Source organism: Equus caballus, chromosome 1, assembly GCF_041296265.1.
Source record: "Equus caballus isolate H_3958 breed thoroughbred chromosome 1, TB-T2T, whole genome shotgun sequence".
Lineage (NCBI taxonomy): Eukaryota > Metazoa > Chordata > Mammalia > Perissodactyla > Equidae > Equus > Equus caballus.
In genome coordinates, this window is record NC_091684.1 from 11,496,792 (window position 1) to 11,517,052 (window position 20,261).

Here is a 20,261-nt window from a genome sequence, read left to right on the forward strand (position 1 = left end):
CAAGCTAGGCAAAAACACAAATGTATTTAGAAACAAGAGGGAATTCTGAGGAAAGGGAGAAAGCCAATAAGGGGCAACTAATGCCACTCAACTGATGTCACCCTACCGTCTCCAAAGGCCACATCTCTCAGCTGTGCTGGACTGTTTCTAACTGGAGCACTGACTGCCGGCTGGGTTGGTGCTTCTCTCTGCCCTCGCACTGGCCCCGCCCGCTCCTGCAGGGACCCCGGGGCCCAGAGGACCAAAGGTGTCAACACATGGCCCCCCACACTCACAGACTCTTACCTTAAACCAGCACACCAAGGGTCAATGGCCTTACACACAGGGAGCATAGCTTTACACCTAAGCACATAAGTAATAATCTATTGCAATTCATAGTGTTTATTCTGGAAAAGGTCTCCATTTTAAGTAGGCTAACGAGACATAAATGGAGCATTACTCGGTCCTTATGTGGCATCTTGCTGGCAGGTGTGGGTGACTTGCAGCAAGTCCATGATGAACTGAACGTTTCCCAAACTTGTCTATGCTAAGACACGCCTAAGACGCTCATTAAAACCCCAGACTCCTGGCTCCTCCCTGGAGAAGCAGTTCAGCAGGCCTGGAGTGGGGGCTCAGAAGCCCCATTTTCACAGCTGTCACAGGTGAGCCCCATGAGCAGGGAAGTCTGAGTGCTGGGCTACCACCTCACCTGCTTCCTATCTGGACTATCCTAGTTCTTAACACCTCCAGGGGCAATGGTTTAATATTTGGCACAGAAATGATGTGGAGGACACTTCGACTGGCTTGGACTGATCTCTGAGGCGAGCTCGGATGGCCTGCAAGGATTCTGCCTCAGAGGTCTGAGGCGTCAGGATGGGTGAAATGACAGGCAGACGGTCCGAGTGCCCACCCTCGTTGCTAAACTCAGAAAGGACCAGCAAAGAGGGGCAGGAGGCCCATGCGAAGCCAGCTTCCCTCCCTGACTCAGTGGGCCTTCAGAGTCTCACAGCGACCCTGCTGGGTCTTGAGGACCCCCACCCAGCGGGCCTGTGCCTGCTGCTTCCTGGACATCTGCTCTGCTCTCATACTATCCATGCTCTCGGACCTCCATCCAATTCCCAAAGGCTAAGGTGGGACCAGTGCTGCTCAAGGCACTGTGGGTAATGACAATTACTGCCCAGGGTGACTCATTGAGAGATGGAGAAATTCTCTCTGAAAACCAGATGGTTTCCACCAGAGTCCACCTGTGAGCAGCCAAGTGAAGCAGCCCTAGTTAGAACTGGCAGAGCTGAAAGGGGACTTTGCTGGCTGGGGCAAAAAGTGACATCACCCCACAGGGACCCAGGAGCACCGCGGGCTGACAGCCCCACTATGGGGCAGTGTGCAAAGCTGGGACCTGTGCAGCCCTGAGCACATCAAATGCCATTCTCCGTCCTGCTTTGCTGACTGTTGCTTTCTTCCTGCATCCTCCCTGCCAGAAGTCAGCAGCTTTCCTGCGGAGTCCTCACCTGCTGTCCTGCCTGGGATGCCCCACAGAGCTGCCTGCCAGGCACGCCGTGGTCCACCCCAGGCCTGGCCCGGCATAAGCACAAAGGGGCTTTCCTCTTACAGACTTCACTGCTCTTCATTCGGAGGTGGCAGGAAAATGACCAATAGAGGCAATAACTAAACACGCTGTGACAGGGGCCACTCAGGCTCTGTGTCCTCAAACTTCCCTTCCAGCCTCCCTCAACTATCATCCTGAGCACGAAATGAGAAGTTTCAGAAAAATGCCTTCTTTATAAGCTCAAGAAGACAGCTCGAGGACAAATCACTAGGAGAACATCACACACCCCAGTTCTGATGCAAGAAAAGTCAGTGGCAGAGGGATCAGAGCTGGACAAAACGTGGCTGAGACCTTGGCTCTGCCATTATTCAGCTCGGTGACCTTAACCAAAGTTCCTAACCTCGCTGTGTCTCATTGTCATTGTCCCCAGTCCCACCTCCCCAATCGCTGCAGCATTAGAGGTTAGGTCTCTAATATGTCCACTGCAAAGAAAACGCTCCCCAATATTGCCTGTTGTTCTGTTCTTACTACCAAAAGTCATCTGTAACAGGGCAACATATATACGGCCTGGCTTATACCTCTGTCCTCCTGGGGGAATAACAGGCCCTGAGTCGCCTGTTTGGGGTGTGTGGGCCCCGAAGCACTGTGGGATACTCTCATGGCTGGCTGAGCCGGCAGGGGCCGCTGAGCTGGACGACGAGTGCAGTCGAGATCCTCCAGCGAGGTCACTAAGGGAAGTAAATGTGCGTCCAGAGGCTCAGGGCCCCGCCCGGTGCTCGGTGTGCCCACCCAAGGGGTCCAGGGCAGTGTGAGCACGGCAACAGTGGGCAAGTGAGGCCACTGTCCTCTCAGGTTTCCTCACCTTCCCACGTGGCCCCTGAACTCCCATCGTCCCTCCATCCTGGGATGCATAAGTTTTGGATCTGGGGGTGGTGGACCACATATACCCCTGGCCCAATAGCTGGAGTGCCCAGGAGCAGACCCGGCCTCTGCCTAGGCAACATGTGCCACCTGCCAGCTGTCACTAAGGCACCCGCCTGTGTGTTTTCTCCTTACCCATGGGGGTTGTCACATTGGGCTGCACAGAAGTGGATTGCCTTGTCCTACCCCAGTCGATTCTAACTCAGTGGTTTAGAGGTAGGACCCAAGCATCAGTATCACTGTTAACACCTTAAACTGAGAGTGAGTTCACCACTGGAGACACCAGTGGTCACGTGCACAAGAGCACGAATGGAGCTCCTGGACCCCTCCAAAGGGGCCAGGAGAGAGGGAGGAGCAGAGAGAGGGCAATGAAGTGTGGATGACCGGGGACAGAGATGCTGAGCACTGAGGATTTTTCTCTTCTGAACAGGAGATGAAACACACAGAGTTCCCAGCACAGGCCTGGCACATGGCAGATCCCTCAATGGGAACTATTGTTTATGTCCCTCAGTGGCCAGTTTTGAGTTCTAATAACACAGCCACTATACAGCAGCCAAGCGGTCTATTAACAGGACCATGGAAGGCAGAGTGGGAAGGATCTCGGAGGACTCTCAGGTCACCCTCTTCATCTTACAGATAAGAAAATGGGGCTCAGATAAGCTGCATCCTGGCCTGGTCCAGAGGATGGCAGGCGCAAAGTGGAACACCCAGGTCTCGCCCATCCTCCAATCCCCTGGAGCAAAACATGGTGGGAGGACCCAAGATAAGGCGACAGATTGTTTTGTAAAATGTAGCTTTCCAGGAGGAAAAAATCATGTCTCTGTTCACTGCAGAGGTCTCATCTATTATTTCATGTGGTTCCTTTGACACCTTTGGCAACGTCCTGGCACTCTGCAGAGGAAAACCAAAGAACAGACTCTCCTCTCTTGCCCTTTATTTCCCGTGGTTCTCAGAAGGAAGCTTTCTTTTCCTCTAGCCACCTCCACAAGCAAGCACAGCCTCTTCTCACGCCTGTGCCGTGCCCCACGCTGTCTGCAGGATGGAAAGGCAGCCTTTTGAACGAGTGCAGGGGCGCTTCAGGCAGATACATGCCAACCGTCAGTGTCCTTCCAGTATAATCCGCAGACATTTAGCCTCATTGTAGTTTTCCAAGGAGATGCGGAGAGTCCCTGTTCAAGACTCCAACAGGTGTAAGCAAGGTTCTGAGGGGCTGTGACTCATGGCAATTGACGGCTCCAACCCCTCCTCGGAGGGGTTCTCTCTTAATCCTCTATAATGCTCCTTCTTTCAGAAAGTGCCATCTAAGAAAGAGGTGGCTGTGGTGCGTGCGTTTATTTTTGCGAATGAAAGCTGTTCTTTGGTTTGTTGGAAAAAACTCAGGCAGAAGAAACAAGGACTGGCCAAAGAAGAGAAGTGGCAAACCAGTCCCCAGGGCTGGTCGGGACGTGAGCTGGAAGTCCTGGAGGGTGCACACACGCCCACCGCCACGGTCTTCCTCTGTACACTGCTTGGTGCTTGGGGATGGACCAGACACTGTAAAATGCCATCATTTTCCTTCCAAATTCTTCTCTAAAGTATCCCACAGATTTATAGGCATGAGCTTATATATCCACAAGAAAGGATAATTTAATCTTAATTACATGTTTGACCTAGGGATTACAATCTGTTTGTAATTCAGCCACTTTCTATTAAAACCTAAGGGCCAATGTTTTACAAAATTATAGGAAGTGAAATTTTTACACACTTTATTACAGGAAGGAAAGAAAGTGGGGATGCAAGAGACTCTCTGAGAAAAGCAAGCAGCCCTTCTTCTGGCTTCTTCTCTACCTTAAAATCAAACAAGCCCTGATGATCACCCTCTCAGAGCCCAGTGTCTAGAGTGGCTGTGCAGAATCATGTCCTGCTAGCTGAGGAGCTGTCAAAGGGGAGAATATGGAAACTGCATTTGTCCGACACCAGCAAAGGCACCTGCTCTCCCTAAAAACTGTCCTACCCTCTTCTCCCAGCACCAGGGAGCATAGGTGCTTAGGAACAAAGTCCTGGAGTGTCTGCTCTTTCTAAAACAATGGCCTGCTTGAAGCCAGTGCAGGTAGAAAGACCTCCACCCATGTCTTTGTAAAACTAACGTCAAGGTCAAAATGTTATTCTATTTTTCAGCCCACCTGGCCAAGGAACGAGTACAAATGGAGGTCCCATCCTTGCCCTGCTCCTTCTCCTCCCACCCAAGCTCCAGCCCTCACCTGTGGTGGCCTTGAGTACAGGTGTGTGGACACCCCACCTGTACATCCCAGCCCCATCCTTGGTTCCTCCTCAGCTGAGAGGTACAGACACAGGCAGTCAGCTCTGCGAAGACGAGCCAGAAGAAGGGGAGCGGGTGGGCCCAGGGAGTGGCTGCTCCAGGTATCCAGAGCACGGTCTAGTTCAGCCCTGCAGACTCCTCACATAGTGACGGCTATGGCTTGAGGAAGGCCAGAGTGGAGCCCTAAAGTGTGGGGTCCAGAGCAGACCATCCAGGTCCAAGGACAGTACCATCTGGCTCCCACCCGGCCAGCCGGGCCATTTCTGGGACCACCTGGCCCCCTGACGAGCCTGTGGGACCATTTCTAGCAGTCCCCTCTCCTTCCAGGCCTCATGTTAAACTTTCATGCTAGAGGTGATCCCAGCCCTGCTGGTGTAACTGGAGGATGCACGCAGAGAACACCAGGCAGGTGAACAGGCTGGGGGTTGGGGAATGAGATCTGTCCCATCCCCAACGGTCACCCCCAGTCATCGCCACGTCTAAAAGGCACAGAAAGGTGTGTGTTTTAAGCCACACTCGGGGAGAAGGATGTGGGAAAGTGCTAAGAAATCAGGTCACTTGGCGTTCATGAGGAACAAAGAGCTGTCCACGCATGGATTCAGCTGTTACTTTCTCTTCTTGCGCATTCACTAAATATCTGCGTCCCTCAAGCCCGGTGGGGCTGTGATCTGTAACAAATTGCAGGTCCACACGGGCGTCCAGAACCAGTGTTCTTACAGGAGCAGGGGGCTAAAATCAGAATCCAAGACAGAAACTTCCAAGACCCTCTTTCCCCACCCAAACCCAGTTCTGGGTGCCAGGTGAAAGGCACCGAGAGATAAATGCGTGGTTTTCCCAGACGCCTCCCCTAAACTTCTGCAAAGCAAAAGAAGAATCCACTGTACCTGCTCCCCTTAGCTTCCACCCACATAAAACACAGCCCAGAGCCTAGAGGCCCCAGCAGCGGGGCTTGTCTAAGGAGCTCCAGCAACAGCCCCTGGGGAGGGTGCCCTCCTCCAGCCACGCCCCAGGAGTAGTTGCTGTGAGTTCCCTGGGGATCAGCCACAGGGCAGCTCCCGGGCCTCCCTCAGGGGGCACCTGAGCCTTGGTTACCTGGTTCTTCCGGGGGAGGCTGTGCGCTGACTTCAGATTCTGCAATGACTTCGGGGGGTGGCGGGGGTGGAGCTGGTGGAGCTTTCACAGGGGTCGTTGACTCCGGGGTCTCGAATGCTTCTTCAGAGTCAGAACTCCTGATGGAGAGAGAGGGGGAGAAACCCGGGTTAGGCAGGGGCCAGGGCCACGTTTGCTCCGAGGGACCAGGGGCCATGCAGCTGAGCAGCGTGCAGCCTTCTGACTCCCACCCGGGACCGGCAGAAGCAGGCTCCCTGCCAATTAAACTGTTTGAGGACAGATGCGAGGAAAGTCATTTCACAGCATGATTCCCAAGGGGGAATCTCATTATCACCAGCTTTGTGCCCAAATGATATATTCTTTGAACTCAGCTCTATTTGAAATACATATTTCTAGCCTTAGTGGCAAATACAAACAGTGGAATCTTTTGATCAACTTTGGCACGTGTTATTTGGCATCAGTTCAGTCAAACTGATATGGAGGCATTTCCAGGGACACTTTTTGATACTGTGGTTTCAACACCCCCATAGGATCCCCACCCCAGGAAACTCAATCTCATTTGGCCTCTCCCCACCCCACCTCATCATTCTCTCCCGCTGCCCTTCTGTCCCCGTGCTTCTCATAACTTGTTACTAGAGATTTATTCACTTTCTAATTGTGTCAATTATCTTTCTCCTCTACTGAGCTGAAAAGGCCATGAGGGCAGCCGGCCTTGTTTATCACAGCATCCCTGAACCTATACCAGGAAGCAGTGCATAAACATTGGTTAAACGAATGAATAAACCTAATGAATGAAGGGATGAAGGAATGAAACCAGCAAGCCAGCCAGCCAGCTGGAGGATGTGCCAGACCAAGACACAAAGCATAGGCCACTGACCCCAATGGTGTGAAAATGGCCCTCACTGGCCTGCAAGAAAGTCTGCTCTCAAGGAAGAGTCTTCACCCAGAGAACTGGGCCAAAATTCCAACCACAGGATGCCCCAGCAGGGGAGGCCGCTTACCAAACTAAAGTCTTGTCCTGGGCTCAAGTGCAGAGAGCCCTTCTCCATCACCCTGCTTCCAGTGGTGACTCAATTTTAAGTGAGAAAGTATGAGGCCTCCTCAAATCACTGAGCCAGGAATGTGTCCTCAGGCTAGGGGGCAGCTCCTCACTTGCTCAAGATGCCTGGGGGTCGACCCACGGTGCTTGCCCCACCTCGCTCTGAGGATGCCAGAGTGCAAGAAAGCAGCCTGATTCCCATCTCAGGATATTTTAAATAAACCAAAATGCTACGTATTCATTTGCAACAAGGAAGGTAATGATCAAGGGGGTGGATACAATGATTGCTACTGGAACAAGCCGCCCAGTGGGCAAATCTGGGTAAAGACCTATAATCAGAGGGTGATGCGTCAGGTGAGTATGGAGCATGAAACGCTCACATTACTGAGCTCCCATAAGGGTCAAAGGACCAGTGACCTCAGCAGAGGTCAGCATCTTCTAAAGACCATCTGCCAGTGGGCAGAGAGAACCAGGAACCAAACCAATCCCTCTATAGTCAGCCAGGACAGGAAAAAGGAGCCATTTGGTGAGTTCTTCAGAAAAATCTACATGGATGCTTTTATAACTTGTTTGTTGATAACTCACTTTATCAGTGCCAAAGACCCCCACCCCCAAGGACTCTGGCTCCTCCAACCAGCCACAAAGCCCTCTCGGGACCCAAAGAGATGAACAGAAATATCAGAGCTGCTTTTGATGGGATCCAATGAGCTGAAGCCTGCACACTATTAAATTTCATGAGTAAAGCCTTAATTCATGCAAACACAACAGGGGGCATACGGACTTTTTACAAACACACATTAATAGTAAAGGTCTGAGCTTTTGTCTAGAGGGAGAATGAAATATCCACACTTCAACAACAACAGATCTAGGTACCTGAAGTTTTGGAGTCTGTTCACCGGTATGAAAAACACAAGGAAGGTACACAACTGAGCATCAGAGAGGAATAAGCGTTTGCATCAGCCTGGTGGGCCCTGGGTGTCGCCCCGGCCCCCAGCACCACCTGAGTCAGGAGCAACATTGATGAGACACATAGAGCCAACTTGCCTCTTTCCAGAGCTTCTTTGAAGGACCCGCAGACTGGAGTCCCCACTGCTGGTCACCGCTGTCCACATCCACTGGGCCCATTCCACCAGGGGCCACATCCGCCAGGAGGCAAAAGCCATCTCTGCTGAAGAACAGCCTCTGCCCCCCAAATTCTCACCCCTAATTCCCTCGGTGGTATCTGTGGGATCTAAATCTCTTCAAGATGTCATGAAAAAGTTAGCTGCACCACCAGCCACAGATGTGGTGAGCTTCTCCGGCGTCCAGCAGAGACACGGAACGAGAGGCTGCACACTCTTCCCATGCCTTCTCCATCCCTGGGCCCTGGCGATGTGTGGCTTTAGAGCACAAAGGCCCTCTGCTCTTTCCCAGCAGCACAAGCAAGCGACAGGGAGGGCCGGATGCTCTTGGGTTCAAGCTGCTGAATTCCAATGAGCTCTCCTCTGCTGCAGCTGCCCGGCCTGCACACCTGCTTGGAAGGGACCACCATTCACCACTGCCCTGTGCGCGGGGTGAGGGCACACCAAGCCCCTTTGTGGTTCCTTGCCTGTGTACCATGAACTATTTCTGCGTCAAAACACCAAGGGCTACTGTGGACCACTGGAAGGCATTCATTTCCAGCGTCGCCTGCATTGTTTTCATATTTCTGCACCCTCTCCCAGGAGCGGAGAGCAAGTTAATTAGAGGAGGCGGATGGCAGCTTTTTAAATTAGCTCTTTTTTCCCTAGTCAGTTTCCCAGGGGGCTCAAAAACATTTCCAAGAGCAGGGATTTCTGCAGTCCACCCACAAAGAGCGTGTACATAAAAATGAAGCAGCATTTTGGAGTCTCAATGCATAAGAGCAGTTCCCACCGGCTCTTTGATTTTTTTTCTACTACAAAAAAACTAACGAGAAATTGTTCTGTTAAGGTTCCACACACTTTCAAGACGAAAGAAAAGGAAATAAATTTAATTTGCCATCAAGCTGTATCAGAAAGAGAAATGTGCTACTTTGGTTTGCTAAAACATCTCTAAATTATAGGAAAATACGTTTACCAGGATATGCATATGCTAGGCTTCCTGTGTAAATAAATATGCAAATACAATAAGATATAAGCATTTCCACAGTGTAGAGAGATTATAATAGCTATTATACGTTGAACTTTTCGTTACGTGTCAGGCACTGGACTAGGCCCCTTTGTACATTTCTCTATAATCTTCAAAACATTCTGCCTGCTGGAGAGTAGGCCCATTTTACAGACGACGCAACTATGGCTTAGAGAGGCAAATTACTTTGTGCACGGCCATCTAGTTAGTAAGCAACGGAGGCTCAAATCTAGAACTGTCTGCCTCTAAAATCTGTGCTCTTTTCACCACATCTGTGGCTTCCAAACATTTTTAGCAACAGAACTATTTTTCCAAATGAATCTTATATGAAATTCCTATGCACAGAGAAAAGCCGTATTTCATTTATTTTATAAGCTCAATTTATAACATATTCTTATTATAAAGTCTATCATTAGAACCATTAAGCTACTTTGATGAACTTGAAAATGTGACGTTAGGAGTTGGGGATGTCAACTGCAGCACCGTACCTGGAAAAGTCCTGACACACCAGTAAGTAATGACAAACAGCACCTGTTTCTTAACAGCTCGTGCTGTGACCATGGGGTATTCTTTAATAAAGCAGACGGGGCAGGAGAGCTACCTAACCATACAAACCACATTAATCCGTCTGCAGAGGCAGTATGCAGGAGGTATCAACAGCACAGCGGGGTGTGCACAGAAGAGGAGGGAAGTCAGGAACGTGTAACCCCAAGTGCAGACAGACTGTGCCAGCCACTGGAACCCAAACCCGCCAAGCTCCCTGGGTGTGGGCTAGTAAAGTTTTAAATTATTTTTTCAGGTATTTTCTCGGATTTTGGAGACTATCTATGGAGCTCTGAAGTTCCACCGTACACAGTTTGAAAAACCTCTGCTCCACATAATGAAGAATTCCGTCCCTCCATAGACGACACAGTGTTAAAACAGAGCACTTTATGGAAACTGTCCCCAAAGGGAGACAGCGGGCAAAATGTAGAACCCTGGGGCCTGCTAACTATATTTCTGCTTTACTTTAAATATTTTCATGTTTTACTTCTATGAACCGTATCAACAAAATTGTATAAGATCAGCACCCACACATAAATATATTATATGTATTAATATACAATACAGCAAAGTTAGTATAATATATACATACATACATACACACACATGTACACAAATGCATGTGCACATGTGTGTCTATGTATAAATAAAACATGGTATCTTTTAATAAAGAGGAACTATAAATGTAGTTTTCCAGAATATTATTAAATGATTACATTTTGCTCAAGTTTTACTGGAGATAATTCAAGGGCTTGGGAGAATAAATCTCTCAAGAGACCATAGAATCTTCCCACTGGGAAGCTGGAAGAAACTAGAGATCATTTCCTATTTCCACACACATATCACATCTTTTTAAACAGGTGAGGAAACTGAGGCCCGGAGAGATGAAGTGACTTCTCAAGGTCACCAGCCCATTCTGGCAGAGCCACAGCTGGACACCCCAGAGAACTGGCCCTGCCTTCATTAAACACTGCCTCTAAGTAAGAGCCTTCATTCTAAATATAACACCCCCCTCCCACCTCGGAAATCTAAAGTTACCTATCCGGTACTTAAATGTTACCTAATTATCAAGAAATAGTTGGTTCTTAAGCATTGCTAAAGGGGAGGGGAAATCTCCATACGCAGATCTATTTCTGGAGCGATTCCTCAGAATTCCAGGGTGCGGCTCCCACGTGAAAGTGGTCTGGGGCATGGAGGTTTTTGCAACCACCCACCAAGAGTGACAGGAGGCAGTGTAGGCGAGAGGTGGGAGCTCCCTATGACATAAACCCTCCCTCTGAGCTTTGCGGAGTGTCCACCCGAGCAGGAAGTGTGAGCGCTCCTCCAGCCTCCCTCCCCTTGAAGAGGAAACCCAGGGAAAAGCCGTAGTGTGGCCCCAAGCCCTGCATCAGGGAGGAAGGCTCGTATCCTCCAGGCCAAAGGACCATCTTCCGTCCTGAAGAGAGAGGGAGACCTTCCAGAAATGAAACTGAGCTCTCGGTAGACCAGACCGTCTCATTCATCTCTGCATCTCGTGTGAGTAAGAGTTTGATGGATTTGTGAGTGAGCGGATATTTCTGAAACTGTTGTACACTAAATTCTATTCATCAAAATATTCCGCTTTAGACAGGCCTGTCAAAAAACACTGTCTCTGCCTGCACGTGCACAGACAGACAGACAGACACACATGCACACTTCCCTTCTGCTTAAGACAGCTTGACCATACTGGTAATTTTTTCGGGCTGACTGAAAAGGGTCTTTCACTTCAATTTGCTCATCCTGTCTATAGAAAAGGCATTTGCTCTGCAATATCGATCCTCAATATTTAGGTAAAGGGAGAATGTGATTTCAACACAACCAAAGGCTAAGAGCCTTCTTGGGCGGTCAGGTGCTGTCTTCCATGAACACAACGCTAGCTCTGCCAAGCCAGGCTGCTAGACTTCTCCAGGCCGACACTCTAGGGAAAACCAAAGCAGATGATGGCTCACTTACCCCAAGATCCCCACCACCTAGTGTCTGTCAGGTGTATGAGGCAGGTCCCATTTTTAGGTTCAAGTAGTTATCACTTCGTGGCTACGCTGAGATGTCAGCAGGGTTCAAGGGGCAACAGCCATCAACATTGGCCATGTCCAGGTCAGGCTGCACCCCTGAGAGAAGTGGCAAGGAAAAGGGAAAAAAGCACACACAGACTGAGGAACCCCACAGACCTGGTGACAGCTGGTTGTAAACTGAATACAATTGCGGGAAACAGGAACTGACTCTAGATAACAAAAGCAAAAATGGAATTTATTGAAAGGCTATGGCAGCTGAGTAACCAGATTTGAAGAGACAGGAGGAACATCTAATTGGCCCATCCTGGGTCATATGCCCATCTCGTAGCTAGAAGAGGGTAGGGAACCCTAATAAATAAGCAACTCACCCTGGCCCAACGGGATGGGGGAGACAGAATTCCCCTAAAGGCAATCAGAAAGTGGAATGGATGGTAGGTAGTCCCCAAGCAAGGAATGTCTACAACAGAAATCTTCCCAGCCACATCAATCTCCATAACTATGGGACCTTTGGGAAGCCCACTTGACTCCTGGGCCCTTGCAGTGTTTGCCCCATAAATGGGGATAATACCTGTAAGGATAATGCCTCCCCTGTTACTGCAGCTCCTTATGACTGCAGCTCTGATTCTGCCCTTTGCCTGTAAGCACTAGAAATGTTGAGAAATGTGATTTGCTACTGTAGGGGAGAAAGACATTTCCTCCACCCACTCTAGGTCCTTCTGGCCAGGCTATGAATTAAATTGACATGAGATAGAATAACAGGAGAAAATCAAACAAAGCTTTATAACATGTATACATGGGAGAGACTCAGGAAAACTGAGCAACTCACCAAAATGGCCGAGGCTCTCATCTTAAACACCATCATCAGTTAAAGGCAAAGGAGGATGTTGGGGGTGGGAGTCAGTTATGGGAGATCACCAGAGAAGCACAGTAAACAAGAGTAAGGTTATAATGCAGATTTAAGTCCTTGCCTTCTGCATTGATAAGAGTTTCCAGAGATAAGGTCATCCCCCTCTTCCTGGTACAGACGAAGATTTCCTTTACAAATGTAATTGTCTCTTACAAAGGGTAACTTCTACTTTTAAGAGCTTCTCCCTTGTCTGCAGTTTCTTAAAAATAACCAGGCCCAAATAATCCTCATGCCAAAGAGACACATTTTGGGATGGCCAATTCCAATCCCCCACACCACCAAGGTGACTAAGTCTTTGATTTCATTAGGTCAAAACTACTGAGTCGCCATGAAAGAGAATCTGGGGGCTGCACACCCAGTGGAGGGCTGTGCTGCCAGGCCGGCCGTAGACAGAAGTGTGTCCTGGAGAACATGGGTTCTCTTAGAGTCACACTGAGCTCGAACTCCTCTTTCCCTTGCAGGGCACACAACCTGCAGACTCCAGCACAGAGGAATGTTTCCAGAACGGGGGAAGCTCAGTGTGGCACTGTGCACGTGTGCCCAACAAAATACACCACACACACTCAGATTTGAAACTGACTTAACCGCAACACCAGGCACTTAGCAAAAGAGACTCTAGTGGCCCAGGGTCTCACCACAAGCCGTGTGGAATCAACGCTGAATCGGCTCCCTGGCTCATGATTCCACTGACTCGTAAGTGGATCCTGGAGAAAGGCCAGATTGTGAACCAAGTTTCAGGAGAAATAAAGAAGGGACTTGGATTGCCCCCTTTCCCCTCGCCTTCAGCTACTGATAGCCCCCAAATCTCATCTTTGTAGCCAAACTCCTTGCTTGAGTAACTTAACTCAGACTCTTAAAAGCCTAACTGGAAGTAAGATATTTACAGATGCTAGTGAAAAAAGAATATAACACATTGAACTGAGAAAAACATAAGAGGAGCTCCCGACAGCAGTCATTAAAAGTCCTTCTATTCTCTCTAGGGAGAGCTCCAGAACACTCTACCTAGTCAGAAGCCACTTGTCAAGCAAACAGTAGCCTCGCCCGGCTGAGACACAACCAGCACCCAAGAAAACACAAACATGTCTCTATTCAACCAAGTCCTACGACCCAGAGCTTGTGCTAAAGATCCTGCATGTTACTCAACGAAAAGCTCTCATGGTCTCATCTGAGAACATACGTATCCTTCTCTGGGACACTATTCTAACAGGTTTGCGCTATGGACTGAAAGCATGTGACCTCCTCAAAACTCACGTTGAAACCCAACTCCTTATGTAATGGTATTTGGGGCTGGGACCTTTGGGAGGTGATTAGGACATGAGGGTGGAGCCCTTAGGAATGGGATTAGTGCCCTTATGAAAGAGGTCCCAAGTGAGGACAAAGGGAGAAGCCCATCAAAGAAACAGGAAGTGGGCCTTCACCAGACACGGAATCTACCAGCACCTTGATCTTCGACTTGCCAGCCTCCAGAACTGTGAGAAATAAACTGTTGTTGAAGCTGCCCAGCCTATGGTATTTTTGTTACAGCAGCCCAAATGGACTAAGACAGTTTGGTATCTGGTTTCTGAAACCAAAACAAATTAGAAGGGGCACTAAAGATAGGCCCAGAGACAGCATCTATAAAGACGAAGTGAGAGATGAGACAGAACAGCCATAAAAGAGGACCCAAGAACTCAAGAAGCGCAGGAAGCTTGGTCAAAAAGAGCAGTAATGTTCGGTCAACCACCAGGGCTTCCCCTAGCCCCCAGCAAGCAAGAGACCCTCCTTGGTGCCACAGACAGCTAAGAGGGTGGTTGGGTTTGCATGTACACTCATGTGTCACTTGATGACAGGGACATGTTCTGAGAACTGCGTTGTTAGGTGATTTCGTCATTGTGTGAAGATCAGAGTGCGCTTACACAAACCTGGACGGTCCAGCCCACTACACACCCAGGCTGTATGGTACTAGTCTTATAGGACTACTGTTGTACACGCGGTCCACGATTAACCAAAAGATCACTATGTACTGGGTGACTGTACAGTCAGGAGAGCTCCAAGTTAAGCGAGAAGAAGAAAAAACAGCAACTTAAAGGATGTATACATAGTATGAACTTATTTTGGATACAATAATTATACATAAACAAATATACATAAACACATGCACATTTACATACACAAATATACTATGTAGACACAGAAACATATACACATATAGGCAGCATGTATGTATTGTTTTTGTAACCAGAAAAAGATCTTTAAACATGCGTACATGTTTGGCTCGGTACAGGGAAGGATGTAGGCCCAAACAGGGCAGAGCCCAACCATGCTGTTGGGAACCCCAGGGGCCTTCCCAGATCTGCCCAGCATATTCTCCCATCTCATCCAGTTCCAGGATGCAAGGAACAACTAACACAGCTGGGATCTGATTAGCTGGATTATGTCCAGGGCAACACAGTAGAAGGGAAGGAGCTGACAAGGAGTTTGGAAAAAGCAGAGTGGCAGCTGGAATGGAGCCTTCTTCTGCACAGTCCAGGGCAGACAGGCCCACCCGGAGCCAGCCCCCTCGAGGCTCTACCAAGAGGGGTGCAGGGGGCCACCTCCTCGGAGTGCTCTCACACCCAGCAAGCATCCATCCTGCATCTGAGGCTCATCTTCCGCACTCAATGAGCATCCTTCTGATTTCAAGGTTGTTTCCCAGGCAGGCACCTGAGTATAGGATGGGGGTAGCCCAACCAGGGACTGTGAACCTCAACTCAGCTGACATTTTACAATTAGTACGTCAGGGCTTTCTCATCCATCCTCTTACCTGACCCTCACAACAAGAGAGGCAGGTGGATATCATTCCATGACAATTTCAGCAGGACCTGTCGCGTGCCAGGCACCTGGGCAGCTGAGTCAGACATCTAGCTCCCCACTCTCAAGAAGCTTGCGTCCTCCTGGATCCTGAGGGTGAGAATTCAGAGCCAAGCGGCTCAGCAACTTGCCAAGGGCTCAGAGCCAAGCAAGGGCAGAGCCAAGACAAGAGCACGCGTCTTCTGCCCTTCGTCCTAACCCAAGTGCCTTTCTCAGTGTCCTGGAGGCTCCTGTGCATTGACAGGCTGGACTCCTCATTTGCAAATCAGTCTCTAATACCCTTGGGTGCTGTCAGTTTCCCAGACTGTCCTCATCTCCAGGGCAATGGATCTAACAGAGTTTCCACCTCTGGATCCATGACCCGTGGGGGGCAGCCAGGCCAGCCTGGGTCTCCTGCCTTCTGGCTTCCTCACTCCCTGTCCCTCTTTCGGCCATACCTTGACCCATTCCCTCATTCAGCCAACAAGTGGGGGTCTAAGCAGACCCAGCTACGCCATCCTGGCTACAATGGCTTGAGGGTCTTTGAAGCTACAGAGAGTGACGAGGGGAGATTCTGGGCCACCCAGACCTCTGGGGTTGGCCAAGAGGCCTCTGCAAGAGGGTCAGCTTAGCCTTCGAATCCTGTTACCCTCATTGATTCAAATCCTGGGCAAAGGACAACGTCATCCTGGGGTCAAGGGAGCCTGAAGTGCTGACTAATCTCAGAGCAGACTCTTTCAAAGAAGAGGCCACAGGATTTCTACTCAGCAGTGAGCAGGCTGGCTCTGGTTTTAGAATCCTGGCTCCCAAGTTCTTTAGGTTTTTAATTTTTCTTTGAGGAAGATTAGCCCTGAGCTAACATTCACTGCCAATCCTCCTCTTTTTGCTGAGGAAGATTGGCCCTGAGCGAACATCCGTGCCCATCTTCCTCTATTTTATATGTGGGACGCCTGCCACAGCATGGCTTGATAAGTGGTGTATAGGTCCATGCCCAAGATCCGAACCCATGAACCCCAGGCCGCCGAAGTGGAGTGTGGGAACTTAAGCACTATGCCACTGGGCTGGCCCCGCAAGTTCTTTAGGTTTTAAGTGTCCTCACCTAAGTGTGTGTGTCTGCCTGTCTCTCTGTCTATCTCTGTGTGACTCTGAATCTCTCTCACACTCTATCTGTCCTTGAGTCTGTCTCTGAGTATCTGCCTTCCTCCCCTCTCCACCCCGTGTGTGTGTGTGTGTGTGTGTGTGTGTGTGTGTCCCAACCCGTCTCCCCTCTCTAGTCAAAATGAGGAAAGGCACATTTGGAGGCTGCCCTGCTAATTTGAATCCTGTACTTTCCATCAATAATTAAAGCTCATGTGTTTTGACTTCATAATTCTTCATTTATCATTTTGCCTTTAAAGTGGTCCTTTAAAGCTTTGCAAACTATTATTAATAATAGCAATGGAGAAAGGATTAGAGGGCTCTTACTACATAAGACATTAATATCCCTATACAGTCTTGTACCACACAACGATGTTTTGGTCAGCAACAGATGGCATATACGATAGTGCTCCCACAAGATTAGTACCAGATAGCTTAGGTGTGTAGTAAGCTATACTATTCAGGTGTGTGTTAAGTATACTCTCTGATGTTTACACAACGAAGAAATCACCTAATGACACGTTTCTTAGAAGGTATCCCTGTCGCCAGGCGATGCATAACTGTACTCATCTCTTCATAACATTTCACTCAGTATAAATACATTACTGAGTCATGCTGAGAAGACATTGTTTTTAACAAATATATACACACCTTACACGTAAGATTTCAACCAGATGCTAAAACCTGAGCAGCCCAGGAAGCATCGTGAGCTCCTCGTGAGGTCCAAGCAGCTGGGATAATTAATCACAGCATCACGCCCTCCTGCTGAGCACGCTGACCTTGAGCGGCGCCTTCTGACACCCTGAAGAGAGAAAGTGCTTCCAGAGGGAGTTTAGCTTTTGTTATATTTCACTTATCTGAAAATTGGTGATTCTCAGAGCCCTGCCCAGAGCAGATGCTCAACCAGCACCTCCCACAGCTGCTCTCTGCTCATCAGAAAGGCAGTTCTCCAGAAAACCTCCTTCCCAGCTCTGCTGAATAAACGGCAACGTGCGGTCCACTGTCTCTCAACCACGGTTTTTCACAGAAATAAAATGCGCAGATCTGGACTTGGGATGGGGTGGCCAGAATACATCTGAAATTTATAAAGTTTTAAAAGCTCGTTTTCTACTACTGTCTGCAAACAGTGCTTCTGTACAATAAAGAAAGAGGACTTAAATTTTTTGACCCTTTCCTTCTAATCTCCTTATACGATAAAAACGAAAAGAACGGCTTGTAAACAGTATGCCAACTGCAGAGAATAAGCATTGTTCAACACCTTGAAAACGTGCTTCTTTTAAGGCGCTGCCTGCTTCGGCATATTTTCACACCATTCTCTCATACATTATGCAGCAACATCAACTCAGTCTTTGACCCACTTATTAAAAATTCTGAACTGATAAGGTCTGATTTAAAGCACTGTCTCCACGTATAACAGATGAATTACATGATTCTGATAATCTTGTAGAAGAAAATAGTGCAACATTCACCAAATATAAAAATGCACATAGACAGATCTGCTTCCAAAATTCACGCCCTGCCACCTGTGAGGTGAGCAACCTGGGACAGGTTCTTTAACATCCCTGGGCCTCAGTTTCCTTGTCTATGCAGTGGGAAGTGGCAGGCAGGAGGCGGTACTACCACCTGCCACACGGGGTTGCTTTGAGAACTGAGTTTACTCCTGTAAAGGGCCTTGAACAATGCCAGGCATTTGGAGGGCATTTACTCTCTCCCATCCTTAAAGTGCTAAAATTCTACAACTGAGATGATCGTATCCTTCACCAAAACATAACCAGACAAACGGGAAGCAAAGTCACATTTTCTGCAAAGTCCCCTGTAGTCAGGGGACAGCTGTGCCAACGATTCGTGAGTTTACTGAGCAATGAGAAAACTTGAAACCTGATTTTCTTGCTCCTTCCACACATACTGCTTAAACGTCTGTGGGCGAGGCATTGCAAAATTAAGCAATCAACTTCACTCGAATATTTACTGAATTAATTCACAGCCACTCAGAGAGAAATTGTAATCAGCAAAACAGAATGCTGACACAGTTTGTTCCAGGCTCCGGGATGCACTTGGAGTTTCTCTCTCTTGTGTGTTCCCTAGAAGGAAGGCTTCTCAGAGACGAGACAGGGAGAAGGAAGGAGCCAGTGATCACAGAACTGGGGAAAGAGGGTTCCAGGCAGAGAGAGCCTCAACATGGAGAGTGCAGAGGTGGGAAGGAGCTTGCCACGTGCTAGGAATGGGCTTGTTGACACCCCCCCGGGACAGCAGAGCGGGCGAGGAGGAGAAAGTCAGCCACGAGGAGGGTTTACCCAGGAAAGACTCACTCTGATTTGTGTTTTTAAAAGATCATTCTGGTGGCTCTGAGAACAGTAGCCGGGGCAGGAGGCGGGTGTCGGGGGGTTACTGGAGGAGACGCTGGAGGCCAGAAGAAAGAAGACGGGGCCTCGGACCAGCCTGGTAGCAACGGAGGTGGTGAGAAGTGGCCAGATTTGGGACCCAGGTGGAAGGTTAAGGTGACGGGCCTCGAGGAGCCGAGATCCCAGGTTATCCTTCAAAAATTTTTGGCTAAAATAAGCATTTATTTTTACTTGCACTATAACTGATACAAGGAAGAAAATAGTTTTCCTTGACTCCAAGCGACTCTGAATCATTTTTTATACTGGCTGATTTAATAACAACAAATATATCAGAGCCATGATCAGTGGTTTAAATATGACAGAGCTGGTAAGTAAACTCAGATTTCAATTACATAGAACAAAACTCCAATAAACAGATACGATTTCCCACATCCAAGAAGCAAAACTGCCTCAAGGTTAAGGGTTTGGTGACAATAACCCAACTGAGTTAAAATCGACTCTCAGAGCCGACCTTCCTGCCAACAAATTACTCAATTTTGTAATGGAAGGAACAGAATAAAGTATAGATCTGACAGTAGTCACCTGGCTGTTTCTACTCGTCATGCCTTCAAGCCCTCTGACTTACAAACACGCTCCAGCCTTCTCTCGTGTTTTCAGGACAAGATGTGAAAGGCCAGCTTTGTGCTTTGTTTTCTCACATCTGTTTGCATCAAAGGCTCAAAGTTTTCCATTATCTCAAGGTTCCCACTATTTAAAAGTCATGCTTCTGGTTTCAACTGGAATTTTAATGTAAGTTGAATTAAATAATTAGGGGCTTATCTCTTCTTTTCTTATTTGTTACAGGAAGTGTTGACGGATTGAGCATTAGAAATAAGAAAAGGGAAGAATCAAGGATTTGACCTAAGTTTTGGCTTATGCAACGGGATGAAGGATGGTATTGATGAGTGTCTGTGTTCTAGCATGAAGGGAGAATCTGACTTTTGCCCAAAATTAAGATGGAAAAGCTCTGACTCTTGCCATTTCCACATCGCACTTCCTTCAAAAGCCAAGACCAGAGGGGTTTCATTGGCTTGGCTCAGGTGACAATGACCCACACGTCCACTGAGAGAACTGGCCAGCTCAAGCTCAGACTCCTTGATGAAAATCCATCAACCAGATCATCATTGCACAACCTCTAAACTTACATAAAGAGAAACCGTACAACAAAGACATCGGTGATGGAAAAACAGCCTTTCCGCCAAAGAATGCAAAAATACTCAGATATGGAAAAATAATCAGACACTTCCTAAGTACTGTTTCAAGATGGAGGTCCACAAACCCTCAAATTCCCTTTAGACACCATTTTCACCCCAGGAGTGGAAGCAATGCCCCAGGATGAGAGGGAAGGAGCGAGAGAAGGGGAGGGTACATTTCAGTCAGAACAAGAGACTCTCCAGGCACCAACCAACACTTGACTCTGAGCTGTTAACTGGT

General features: G+C 48.5%; 1 protein-coding gene across 39 annotated transcripts in view; it reads right to left on the reverse strand.

The window, feature by feature from the left end:
• TACC2 (transforming acidic coiled-coil containing protein 2) overlaps positions 1 to 20,261 on the reverse strand; it is a 210,163-nt gene that overhangs the window by 43,775 nt on the left and 146,127 nt on the right. For 37 of the 39 annotated variants that reach the window (XM_070257771.1, XM_070257137.1, XM_005602191.4 and 34 more), the window contains one exon: positions 5,838 to 5,974. In XM_070257771.1, the coding sequence (XP_070113872.1) occupies positions 5,838 to 5,974 (137 nt within the window). Of the gene's footprint in view, positions 1 to 5,837; positions 5,975 to 7,938; positions 8,505 to 20,261 lie in introns of those variants that run through there. The other 2 variants (XM_070258349.1, XM_023638097.2) reach the window with 2 other exon arrangements.